At 43.2% G+C, this 14,029-nt stretch overlaps 1 protein-coding gene across 1 annotated transcript in view; it reads left to right on the forward strand.

Moving 5' to 3' along the window:
• LOC128842783 (sodium/hydrogen exchanger 2-like) overlaps nucleotides 1-14,029 on the forward strand; it is an 85,664-nt gene that overhangs the window by 48,338 nt on the left and 23,297 nt on the right. Inside the window, exon 7 of the mRNA XM_054038967.1 lies at nucleotides 10,226-10,315. Coding sequence (XP_053894942.1) covers nucleotides 10,226-10,315 — 90 coding nt within the window. The remainder of the gene's footprint in view (nucleotides 1-10,225; nucleotides 10,316-14,029) is intronic.

Consider the following 14,029-nt stretch of genomic DNA (forward strand, 5'->3'; position numbering starts at 1 on the left):
GTCTTATATTTGTGTGGTTGACAACAGTCGCTGAGTAACACTGTTAGGCCTTGTCTATGCGAGTCTTTTCCATGTTGACAACCCACATCTTTGCACTGGTGTAGCTCTACCAGGAATAATAATGGTGAAAAGGTTAGTAGGAAAAAGCTAATGTAGATATCCCTTTAAAGCAAGGCCCTTAGGTATTTTACCAGGAGCAGAATGAGCACCAAAGTAAAATACACTCTAGGATTTGATACCCGATTAAGGAGAAAAACAGGTGTTATGTTGGGTATTGTCACATGGCTGCCATCTCAGAGCACCCTCTCCTGGCATGGGATGACCCTGCAGAAGCTTTTACCTCAGTTTCCCCTTCTCAGGGCTCCTCAAGAATATTTCTCCAACACACTCTGGACTATGAGATGGGTTAATTTATTAATATCAAATCACAAAATAAACATCAATGCCATGACTCAAAAGGTTCTGGCTTCATTGTTTTTGGTGACCTGAGGCTCTTTGTCAGTCTCAGTTGTACTTTAGGCTGGAGGGCTCTCATGCTTCCCCCCCCGGAGTCCCCCACTAGAGTTCAAAAGCTCAAATGAAGCAGTAACACAAACACCGCCCATCCGACCTGGGCTTAATAAAAGCCTCACATTCCTCCTGGGCTTTTCTCAGTTCCCTGCTTGTTGTACAGGACAGGGGCCACAGGGGCACTCCCCAGTGCTCCCTCTTGCTCCAGCAGCTCCTTCTCCCATTCCCCAGACCACCCAGCTAGTGTCCTGTCTCCCTATTCTCATGGAGTGCCTGCAGAGCTTTCTGCTCTCTGCATTAATTCTCTGAGGCAGTGAAAGCCCCACATCTACTCTCTCTGCCCTGACTCACCCAGATTCCCCTACCCTCTCCTAAACCCTCTGAGCATCAGGTGACCGTCACAAGTGCACCAGCCTCTTCCCTCTTAAAAGGCCAGTGACAGGCATACCTGGATTTTGTAGTAATATGGAACTTTAGTTAAACGGTCCTCCAGACGAGGTCAATTCTCACTACACCAGGGGAGAGAGCAAAGAAATGGATGCATTCTAAACCCACTTAACACTAAGAGCAAGGTTTTTAAAAGTAACTAGTGATTTTGAACATCTCAGTTTTTGGCATGAGACAACTTAAAGGGGCCTGATTTTGAGTGTGTGGTATCAATTTTGAGAGGCTCAGTATCTTCTGAAAATCAGGTCTCTTTATGATGCACACAACAACTGGGGCAATCAGAATCAGTAGTCACTGGAAAATCTTGGCGTTAGTATATATGTCAGAGATAGCTTCACATACATACAAAAGGCTAACACCTGTTAGCACTTTATGATCAAAGGTAAAGGAGGGGGAGTAGCATTGTATGTCAATAATGAAGTAAACTGTAAAGAAATAATAAGTGATGGAATGGATAAGACGGAGTCTGTCTGGGCAATACTCACATTGGGTAAAAGAACTACTAGAGCCTCCCCTGGGATAGTGCTTGGGGTGTGCTATAGACCGCCGGGATCTAGCCTGGATATGGACAGAGAACTCTTTAACGTTTTTAGGGAAGTAAATACTAATAGGAACTGTGTAATCATGGGAGACTTTAACTTCCCGGATATAGATTGGGGAACAAATGCTAGTAACAATAATAGGGCTCAGATTTTCCTAGACTTGATAGCTGATGAATTCCTTCATCAAGTACTTGCTGAACCGACGAGGGGGGATGCCATTTTAGATTTGGTATAGGTGAGTAGTGAGGACCTCGTTGAGGAAATGGTTTTAGGGGCAACCTAGGCTCGAGTGATCATGAGCTAATTCGGTTTAAACTAAATGGAAAGATTAACAGAATTAAATCGGAGACTAAGGTTTACGATTTCAAAAGGGCTAACTTTAATAAATTAAGGACTGGTTAGGGAAGTGGATTGGACTAACATATTTAGGGATCTAAAGGTGGAAGGCGCCTGGGATTATTTCAAGTTGAAGTTGCAGGAGCTGTCGGAGGCCTGTATCCCGAGAAAGGGAAAACGGTTCGTAGGCAGGAGATTTAGACAGAGCTGGATGAGCAAGCGTCTCAGAGGGGTCATTAAGAAAAAATAGAAAGCGTACAAGGAGTGGAAGATGGGAGGAATCAGTAAAGAAACCTAAATTATTGAGGTCAGAGCATGTAGAGATGGAGTGAGAAAAGCCAAAAGCCATGTAGAGTTGGACCTTGTGAGGGGAATTAAAACCAATAGCAAGAGCTTTTATAGCCATATAAATAGGAAGAAAACAAAGAAAGAAGAAGTGGGACCGCTTAAGACTGTAGATGGAGTGGAGATTAAGGATAATCTAGGCATGGCACAATAGCTAAATGAATATTTTGCATCGGTATTTAATAAGGCTAATGAAAGGCTGAGGAATAGTAGAAGCGAGACTGATGGGAATTAAGGAGTGGGGATTGACATTACTGTATCCGAGGTAGAAGCCAAACTCAAACAGCTTAACAGGACTAAATTGGGCAGACCGGATGATCTTCATCCGAGAATATTAAAGGAACTGGTGCGAGAAATTGCAAGCCCGTTAGCGATAATTTTTAATGAATCTGTAAACTCGGGGGTGGTACCGTTTGACTGGAGAATAGCTAATGTGGTTCCTATTTTTAAGAAGGGGAAAAAAAGTGACCCGGGTAACTACAGGCCTGTTAGTTTAGCATCTGTAATATGCAAGGTCTTGGAAAAAATTTTGAAGGAGAAAGTAGTTAAGGACTTGAGGACAATGCCAATTGGGACAAATTACAACACGGTTTTACGAAAGATAGATCATGCCAAACCAACCTGATCTCCTTCTTTGAGAAAGTAACAGATTATTTAGATAAAGGAAATGCGGTGGATCTAATATACCTCGACTTCAGTAAAGCGTTTGATACGGTACCTCATGAGGAATTATTGGTTACATTGGAAAAGATGGGGATCGATATGAAAATCCAGAGGTGGATAAAGAACTGGTTAAAGGGGAGACTGCAGTGGGTCATACTAAAAGGTGAACTGTCAGGTTGGAGGGAGGTTACCAGTGGAGTTCCTCAAGGTTCTGTTTTGGGTCCGATTTTATTTAATCTATTAATTACTGACCTCGGAACCAAATGTAGGAGTGGGCTGGTAAAGTTTGCGGATGACACAAAGTTGGGAGGTATTGCCAATTCGGAGAAGGATCGGGATATCCTGCAGGGAGATTTGGATGACCTTGTAAACTGGAGTAATAGTAATAGGATGAAATTTAATAGTGAGAAGTGTAAGGTTATGCATTTAGGGATAAATAACAAGAATTTTAGTTATAAGCTAGGGACGCATCAGTTGGAAGTAATGGAAGAGGAGAAGGACCTCGGAGTCCTGGTTGATCGCAGGATGACTATGAGTCGGCAATGTGACATGGCTGTGAAAAAAGCTAATGCGGTCTTGGGATGCATTAGGCGAGGTATATCTAGTAGGGATAAGGAGGTGCTGGTTCCGTTATACAAGGCACTGGTGAGACCTCATTTGGAGTACTGTGTGCAGTTCTGGTCTCCCATGTTTAAAAAGGATGAAATCAAACTGGAATGGGTACAAAGAAGGGCAACTAGGATGATCCGAGGAATGGAAAATCTGTCGTATGAAAGGAGACTCGAGGAGCTCGGTTTGTTTACCTTAACCAAAAGAAGGCTGAGGGGGGATATGATTGCTCTCTTTAAATATATCAGAGGGATAAATACCAGGGAAAGAGAGGAATTATTTCAGATCAGTACTAATGTGGACACGAGAACGAATGGATATAAACTGGCCGTGGGGAAGTTTAGGCTTGAAATTAGACGAAGGTTTCTAACCATCGGAGGGGTGAAATTTTGGAACAGCCTTCCGAGGGAAACAGTGGGGGCAAAAGACCTCTCTGGCTTTAAGATTAAGCTTGATAGGTTTATGGAGGGGATGGTTTGATGGGATAAAGTGATTTTAGTCATTAGGTCAATAATGTGCCATCGCTGGTAATTAGCAACAATGGTCAATGATGAGATATTAAAAGTTACTACAGAGAACTTTTTCCAGAGGGTCTGGCTAGACAATCTTGCCCGCATGCTCGGGGTTCAGCTGATCGCCATATTTGGGGTCGGGAAGGAATTTTCCTCCAGGGTAGCTTGGCAGAGGCCCTGGAGGTTTTTCGCCTTCCTCCGCAGCATGGGGCAGGGGTCGCTTGCTGGAGGATTCTCAGCGATTTGAAGTCTTTAAATCATGATTTGGGGACTTCAACAGCTGAGTCAAGGGAGAGAATTCTTCCAGGAGTGGGTGGGTCAGCTTTTGTGTCCCGCATCATGCGGGAGGTCAAACTAGATGATCAGAATGGTCACTTCTGACCTTAGAGTCTATGAGTCTATGTTTCATTGAAAGAAGGCCCTGCCGTTGTGATAGCTTTAAATTACCATATTGTCTAGCGTTGAAAAAAGGATCGGGGTGTGTGACTAGTTACATAAGTAACATAAATCATAAACAATCAAAATAATGGTTCATTACAGTCCACTTCATGGAAAGAGTGGATTTTTAAGGAGTTTACTATTCCTCAAGAATAATATGACAAATAAGATGATACCACTCATGTTAGCCAAATGCTCTTGTCTTACAGCCCAAGGTAGCTCAAATATATTAGCTTGCTAGTAAGATAAAAAGATAGAAACTTCACCAACCAAACTGAGTTTGGAAGCATTCTAACTTTATCTAGATGGTTTGTAATGATAAGAAATGGAATTATGAAAAAGAATCCAGTGAGCTAACTGCACAATCTCTGCTATCTCACAAATGATGTAATTTTTCATAGATGCTTCTGATTAGGGTGACCAGATGTCCCGATTTTATAGGGACAGTCCCGATTTTTGGGTCTTTTTCTTATATAGGCTCCTATTACCCCCCACCCCCTGTCCCGATTTTTCACACTTGCTGTCTGGTCACCCTACTTCTGATTAAGGTTCAAAATTTGTTTCCATGTGTATTTAAAGTGAGGTAAATTAGAGAATCTGCCACTAGTTGCCATGCACTGAAGTTAGTCCTGCTCCTGTTCCTGCAAATCTGCAGATATCTGCTTTATATCTGTGAATATCCCGCATTCATGGACCATGTTTGTGGATCATGGAGGGGTGCAGATCCAAATTTTATATTTAGAGCTCCGCAAATCTGTGGATATCCCCTTTATGATGTGGATGTGGATATCCGCAGACCATGTTTACAGATTGCGGATTGGATGTGGATACAAATTTTGTATCCAGGCAGTGCTCTACCTATTTAAATCAATGGAGGTTTCGTTATAGACTGAAAGAGAATGGGGATCAGGTCCCTTGAATGTTAAGAGTAATTAAATGGCCCTTCTGTTAAACAGGGGTGCTGGAACAATTTGTATAGAGGGAGTGCTGAGAGCCATTGAACCAAACTGTAAAGCCTGTATATAATGAAGACCACTTCAAGATAGGGGGTGTGGCAGCACTCCCCACATCCCAAGTTCCAACACCTATTCTGTTAAATGATCTAATTTTACATTGGGATTCTAATGGCAATCTTTTTTAAAACGTTAGTTTCAAAATACTTCTATCTATATGCAAAAACAATGATGAGTCCTTGTGGCACCTTAGAGACTAACACATTTATTAGTCTCCTCGTTGTTTTTGCTGATACAGACTAACACGGCTACCACTCTGAATTCTATCTATATGAAATTTCTTGCTTATATGTTTCTGTTTCACTATATGTTGTTCTCTCTTGTTTACAATGTCCCACTTTTAGTTTAAAATGATTCCTAATTCCCCTTTCTTATATGTAAATGAAGGTCAAAGATTTCCCATCATTTTAGTCTATGCTAATACTGAAGGTTATTAAGACCTACTTTGATTGTGGGATCCGTTTATAACTTGTGTGCTTCTCTTTAAGGAAAAATGCACATCGAAAACATCTCTTGGCATTCAAGTGCCATCTAGTGGTTAAAATATTCCTAGACACTTTTAGTTTGCTAAAGATTTTGGCTCCGATTCTCTGCTGCCCTGCACCCTGTGCTATCATCAAAGCTGCTGCAGCAGTGACTCCATGGTTGCAGCAAGGTTCCTGATTAAAGCCCAAATTTCATACCTCCCTAAAATGCACTTGCACAGTTAGTTCATCTTGAAGACTGGTACGTCAGGTCAGGGCCCAAGGTGAGTTTGTGGTGGAAATTTGGGATTATCTGGTCAAGGAACTCCCAAACTGTCCTATTTTTAAAAGTCCAGGGTTAGGTTCAGGACCTTTATTTCTGGGTAACTGCTTGTGGGAAGCACATGATGCTGATACTCTTGCTTCCTGGAATAAACATAGCCTTATCTTCCCACCTTCCCCCATTCTATTGGCAGAGTTGGATGAGCAAAGCAGCACAGTAGATCCCAGGGCAGTTCTGCTGCATGAATCTATATGGGGGCAAGATTCAGAAGGTCAGTGAAAGGGGGGCACCATTTAGTACAGCTCCATGGGGGCTTCTTGCACCTGTGTGCACAAGCTCCATACAGATTCACCAATCCAATGCCTGCCCTCCTCCCCCCACCCACTTCCCACCCTGTAGAAGGTTTGAAGCAGCTGTTGAGGCTTCTGAAGCCACATTTAGAGGTGCAGAGTGGCTTCACTGCTGATCCACACCCGGTGGGAGAGAATTTCTTCCACATGGACCCCGCTGAACTCTCCAGCACACTCATGCTCAGGCTGCATACGAGGTGAAGATTCACACTGGTATGTTTTACAATTGACCTCACACAGCAAAGCTCCTCATATTTGATACGATCAATTGGGCAAAACCAGTAATGATCTTGATATGCCAATGTGACTGGGCCTGGAGTTGAGTCAGACAGGCAGCTGGATCTCTATTGTGGAGCAAAATTTCCAATCCTATCCGGCAGACTGAATGGAGTGAGCGGAGGCCAGGGGGTGGGAAAAGGGGAGTTGGGTTCAGGTTGACAGGTTTTAAGATGCAAATGTGGGTCAGAAATTGAAAAGATCCGGTCACTTGGCAGGACCGCTCCTGCAGAGAGACTCGGAGTCCCTGACAAAGGTTGCTCTAAGGCAGTGGTTCCATTCCACAGAAGCTTCGTAAAATAATTCTCAGAATGGTGGAAGGGCTTTTGTGTAACCTCAGAGCTCAAATGGTGATGTCATCTCCATGCGAAAGGGTGGGACTCCCCTGTGGGTATGTGTCAATAGAATGACCCTTTGACCTTGAGTCATTCAGCAGACACTTAGTATTCATGAAGACTAGCTTGATTCAAATTCTGGGTACCTGTGGCACCATTTAGCAGAGACAGCCAAAAGAATCAGAAACATTTAAACTTGCTTAAAGAAACAACAACCTTGACATGCCCCAACGTAGAAAAAAATATAAAAATGATAGATCAGATATTAAAGACAACCTTTTAAAAACCACGGAGTGTAAATTGATCCCACACCCTATGAAGTGAAGGGGAGTGTTTCCAGTTACATCTGGAGCTGGGCCTGGAGATTGCTTCAGTGTCCCAGCATTCTTCATAATGCATTTCACCTTGGATGGAAGGGGGAAGAAATAAATGATTTGTTAAAAAATAACATTCATGGCGCTGTTGTTTTTAAAGCTTTTTCTTTATTGATGTACATCAGCAGCTTGTATTAACAATGGTGCAAATCCTGACCTCAGGGAGCGCTTTTGTGTGAGTAAAGACTGAGTAAAAACTTCAGGGCATAGTGTAGTTGGCCTTGATGCTGGTGCAGAGGGGTAAAGGGATGTGTAAGGAGTCTTGAGGGAGCTTTTTTCTCTTGGAAAGCCCCAGCTGATTATCTGGCAATGCCTTTACTAGACCTAAAATATGATATGTAAGCAGTTAGGTGTGGCCATGCAGTATATAACCCAGTTACAATGTCTATTTTGGTCTATCTGAACCTGTGGCAAGAGTATCTTCATCATTCCTGAATTTACACAGCAGGAGTGATCAATAATTTTGTGAAATTTTTTTGGCAATTGACAGATGCTCAGTGCTCCCAGACTGGCCTGATGGATGCCACTTGCACCATAAAGTCCTCAAAAGAGCCTTTGGTTTGTCTTGAATGCCACAAAGGAGCATCATTGTTTTTTCTCTCAATGTCCTTTAAAAACTAAATGCCATGTTCTCCATTTATAGTTCACTCTCTCTGCCTATTCAGACTGTGACCTCCCTGGTGAAATTGCTAAGAAGGAACTGTTAAATTGTGAAGGTTTTTGTTTTGGGTTTTTTGTGTGATGTGGACACTTATCCACCAGCAAGTCCTGCTACCGGGTTTTGGCTGCCCCAAGCAGCCAAACACAAACAAAAACAAAAAAAGCTGCGATCGCGATCTGCGGTGGCAATTCGGCGGAAGGTCCTTCGCTCCGAGCAGGAGTGAGGGACCGTCCGCCAAATTGCCGCTGAACAGCTGGGCGTGCCGCCCCTCTCTGGAGTGGCCGCCCCAAGCACTTGCTTGGTAAGCTGGTGCCTGGAGCCGGCTCTGGACACCAGGAATACATTTCACACAGGTTATATACAGCCATCAATCAGTACTAAGGCCACGATCCAGCAAGTTTATCCATGTGGCTGCAGGAGTCTGCCCCCGCCCCATCTCCCCACCAGAACTCTGTTGAAGTCAATGGGGCTCTGCACAAGCACAAGGGCCTGCTCATATAAAACAACACTCAGGATCAGAGACATAGAAATCTCTTTCTGTGTATGTGAGAAGTTGGGAGTCATGGTCACAGAACTCAGTACTGTCAGTTTAAAATGAAAACAAACCCAGCTGATTATCCAGCAAAAGACAAGAGGCCAAATTACATAGGCTCTGCTTAATTAGCAATATGTGTTATTTCTAAATTTGTAAGATTTATATTATTTACACTGAATGTTGATGAATTCTGTATTGACATTAGTGATTAAAATGACACATTAATTGTTCTTGCAATTAAAGCTGTCCTCCGTGCCAACTCTTGTGACATTCAAGAGAGTCATGAGCATCAGCTACTGTATCATTTCTGCTGCAGGCATAGCATAGGAAAGTAATTTCTTAAAGTGGCAAACTTAAGAGATATAATGGATTATAATCACAGCAGAACTTCAGAATTTCTCATTCATGAGTTCCATGGAAAGATTTTTTTAAACTCCCCTCCCTCCCCCCCCGAGTTAGAGTCATAGATAAATCAAAGATGCTGACAGTAAGACTCTTGCAAGGTGCTCAGAACTGTCATCAGTTAACAATTTTACATTTCAACTAGAGCTTTTTCTACAAGACATGCTAGCACTCAAGCAGAAGTTATAGGCTTTACAGCTGAGTGAAATTTGTCATTGGAATATTTTATTCACCAAAACAGGAAGTTTCAGGGTGACCAAAACTGTTTAATGGATTCAGGTTAAATTTGCAAATAGTTTTGGCTGAATGAAAAATGAAAAAACGTGTTTTTTTTTAAAAATCACAATGAGCTTTTCTGACATTTTTGAAATATCATGCTTTGACTTTTCATTTGGAAATGATATTTTCGTTCTAAATTTAGCTAGATTTGTTTGATCTTTTTGCAAAGGGTAAAAAAACCCACCTGAAAATGTAACACAGTAGAATGAAAAAAATTTTTTTTGGATTGAACAAAATATTTTTGGATTGAACAAAATATTTTTTGTCCTGAAATGGTTTAAAAAAAAATCCTTAAGTGAGAAAAAAATAAAAAAATCAGTTTCAATTAGACTCCAAATGTTTGTTTTTTTCTCCCAGATTTTTTCAGTTTGGCCACCAAACTGAAAAAATCAATTAATTGTGCAGTTTTCATAGACTTGAGGCAGAAATTACTGGGTGAGGTTCTGTGACCTGTGTAATGCAAGAGGTAATGCAAGTCCCTTTAGCCTTAAAATCTATGAATGTGTGAGAGGACTGGGATCGTTAACATAGCTTGTCTGTTGGTAAATAAAGTTTTTGGGTTGCAAACAGGTACAGAGTTTTTCACAGATAGTGGCTTCACATATTGAAAAGAGCAAAAAAGCTGAGGAGAGAGACTGGCCCAAAGAACTCTTCTCACTGGAAACAAGTCAGGATTCAGTGCAGCAGGAACTGGGTTGCTATGCTAATTTTGTGTTGACGTTGGTGATGCTGTTCAACAGCAAATTTTCAGCACAGGCTAAAAGATACGTAACTAGAAAACATGCTGGTCCTTTGAAAAGTTGCTGTGTTGTGAAGAGAGCCTGATTTGTGTGCATGTCGTTATGCTGCAGGGAATGACCATCCGTCCTCTCGTTGACTTATTAGATGTGAAGAGGAAAAGAGAAAGTGCGCCCACGGTAGGGGAACAGATTCACATCCGGGTAAGTGGGTCAGCTCTTTATGCCTAGCCAAAGGGTGGGTATGATTACAGCATTTCAATTTGCTTTGCTAATAGGACTGATCCTGCCAAGCAATTTGCCTGTGAAGACCCTTGAGCCCTTGCAGAGTCCTATTTAGTTCAGCGGGGCTTTCTGAATGCAGATTCCTTTTCAGGCTCTGGGTCATACGAAGGTAGTAAGCTCTGCTATTCTTATTGCAGTAGCACACAGGGACCTGATCAGGGTGCCATTGTGCTAGGTGCTGTACCTGCCCCAAAGAGTTTACAGTCTAACCTAACCCGGTCTAACCTGGTCCTTTCTGCCTGTCTGGAAGGGATCAAGGAGGCAACGGGGGAGGGGGTGTGTGAGCTTTCCTAGTTGGGGGAATGACCTGGCATTGGTGCCCTGTGCCCCAGCTCTGGACCTAGTGGTAAGAAGTTAGCATATAGGCTTAGCTGTAGTTCTGTTTTTTGTGTTTCTGTGGGGGTTCTGGCTGGCCACTAATAATCACCAAATGCTAGAAGGACACCCTCCAAAAGAAAAGAGCTGACACCAAAGGAAAACATAGCCCCAAACGTGGGCAGAGCTCTGAGTTGCGGGGGCTGGCTGGGACATGATAGCAAGTCTAGTGGCAATGTATTTGGATATATTCATATACATGGCAATTACATCTCTCAGCTTCCGTCCCTCAGCAGCAGCCTGCTCCAAAGCCCGCTGAAGTCATTGAAAGGACTCTCATTTGATTCATGCTATAGAAGTAAGAGCAATTAATCCTATACTTGGGGTGAAGATACTCCTGACACAAAGAAGGGCTGCTGTGTAGTAGTTTTCCATGTCCATGTAAGTTGGCTTTAGCCCACATAAGCACAGATACCCAGCCGCCCACCCACCCAAACATATGCATCGGAAATGCCCACGTTACAGGCTTTGCAAACATAGGGTGGGCAGGGGCTGAGAAATCCCTTCACCTGGATTATGCAGAACAGCTACCACACTATTTACTACCTTGCTTGTGTGCACAAGTGCTGCACAAATAGCCTGCATAGAGTTATCATGTGAGCCCCAGAGCAAGACTGGGCCCCGAGGAAGTGGTAAATTTAATTGGATGTTAATTGGTAGCTTCAAATTGCAAGGGATCATCACACTCGAAAAACCAAACATACCTTGTTTCCCTAACACAGTGGTACAGAGTTCTAAACTAATTTAATTTGGTGGATTTGGCTCACTTCCTATTTGAGGTTAAATATCAGCCATTTCTATGGGCCTTCATGTAATTGGAAAACTTTATTTAGTGTGTTTCAGCATTGGTAGAGATGATTTGGTGTAATATTCACAGTTTCTAGAATGTGAGAGGTGAAAGCACTACAATTACAAACATACCCTACCTGCGGTCACTTTTGAACAGCTACACAGGAGAGAAACAGGCAAAGAGAGGCTAAGTGACTAGCCCATAGTCGTGCAGCAGATCAGTGGCAGAGTCCTCGGTAGACCCCATATGTTTACACTCCCAGGCCAGTTCCTTTATCTACTGCCTCTAGGACAAAATGGGCTACATCCTCAGCTATGACAAATTGCAGCTCAGAGCAGCTGTAGGGAATGTGGGGAGACTATGTTGGCTTTACACTTGGCCCAATCTCAGGGCTGGTCTAAGTCCCCATGGGGTTGTTATGCCAGCTGGGGATTGCTGGAATGCAGCGTGCTTTGGACAAGCTCCCTTCCACCTCTGATATGCCCTCATTTTCAGGGGCCAGTTAGGGGTGATGTAGAGTTGGCTACACCAGCTACGTGGACAGAGGATTCCAGCTTGCCAGGGGACTGCTCAGCTGCCCGTTTAGCATAGTAGAGTACCTTCGTACCACTGCAGCAGCCAGAGGGACTGCAGTGTGGGCCAGAATCTAGCGCACTGTGTCTTACATATCACAGCAAATAGGATGTTTAAACATCATTTGGAATCTAGTCAGTTTAAAAACCTGAGTCCAGGTAATACCCCTGTTTCTGAGTCTCACTGCCAATACTGATGGTATTACAAACACAAATCAAACAAATAGGGGAACTGGTATACCAGGAAAACAGCTAGTGAAATTACACAAAATGCTGCCAAACTCACCCATGAAACAAACTGGAGAGGCTTTGTTTTTTCTCTGGTCATCCGAAGTGTTGGTATTGTGGCAGTGGGATTTTTTACTTGGCGGTGTCCTTGAAGCATTTTGTCAAAGGTAAAGTATTAGTTATGAATAGAATTTTTTGATGGCAAATCATTTTTACCTGAGTACTAATTCCTAAGGAATATTTCTTTTCTCTTTTTGACAACAACAACAAATAAAATGAAAACACAGGTGTTTGCTCTGAAAGCACTTGTAGGAAACAGGCTTGGCATTCTCCCAATTAGTATGTATTATGGGGCTTTGTCTAAGGTTAATGGAACAGTTCAATAGGCTGAAGAGGCTTTTCCTATAGCAAACAGGAACCACTTCCTTCTTTTGTTAGAGCATGAATGGTAAATCATCTCTAAAGATGTGTTTATTGGGTAATGTGAGCTGAAAACAGCTATGTACTAATTAAGTAGACATGGTAACAATACAGGTAGCTAGAAAGCAGGCGCTCAGGAACCCAGAGGAAGCTTTCTTCCTTTAATTTATTTCTTCAGAGGGGATTATTGTAATGCTCCGTCTGGGATCCTTTTTACCATTTTGACTGAAAGACACAATTTAGGATTTTTTAAACTAAATATTTGCGGTGTTAGTGTTACAATGAGTGGGCCTAATTCTGCAGTCCTTAGACAGCCTAAACTTTTGCCTATGCAAGAATGGAAATGGATGCCCATAAATGAGTAGATGTGCTGATCTGCTGCCTTGGTGAATCAGTGACCTCTCTGTGACAGTGGCTTAGAGTGAACTTCACCCCATCAGCAATGGTGCTGCACAGTCACAAACGGAGAGCTCCCTACTCCTGCCTTGCTGGCTTGGCCTGGCTGCCCCAGCATCTTCCCATTGTTCACCTTTTTCACTTAAAGCTTCCCCTGCGGGTTGTTCACCCTTCATGCTGCAGCATGCTCTCGCCTACCTCCACTTTTCCTGCCCCACCAACAGGGCTGGCTCCAGGCACCAGCTTACCAAGCAGGTGCTTGGGACGGCCACTTCGGAGAGGGGCGGCACGTCCAGCTGTTCGACAGCAATTCAGCGGACGGTCCCTCACTCCTGCTCAGAGCGAAGGACCTCACGCCGAATTGTCGCCACAGATTGCGATCGCGGCTTTTTTTTGTTTTTGTTTTTTTGTTTAGCTGCTTGGGGCGGCCAAAACCCTGGAGCCGGCCCTGCCCACCAATCCCTATTTCTTGCTGTTTCCTAGCTGCCAGCTCCCCCTAGTTCTAACTCCCCACAGGCCAGCAGCCTTTGAGAAAGAACTGCCTCTCCCCCTTGACAGTCTGCCCGCTCCTCCCCTCCCAAAACCTTTCCAGCCAATGGACAGAATGTCTTGTAGCCACCCTACACTGGGGATCAGTTGTCTGTCAGCACCACACTGCTGGTGCTGTACAAATAAAAATAATTAATAATTAATACCTTCCTGTCAGTGATTCTGGCTTCTGATCCTTGTTGATTTGAAGGCAGAAAATGTAAAGACGGGACAGAGACGTAGTATTTGTAGACATCCTTTAAGATTTAATGGGTATATGATTCACCTAATTATCCAAAAAGCTGAGGGTGGGCAATATACCTA

Source organism: Malaclemys terrapin, chromosome 9, assembly GCF_027887155.1.
Source record: "Malaclemys terrapin pileata isolate rMalTer1 chromosome 9, rMalTer1.hap1, whole genome shotgun sequence".
Classification (NCBI taxonomy): Eukaryota; Metazoa; Chordata; order Testudines; family Emydidae; genus Malaclemys; species Malaclemys terrapin.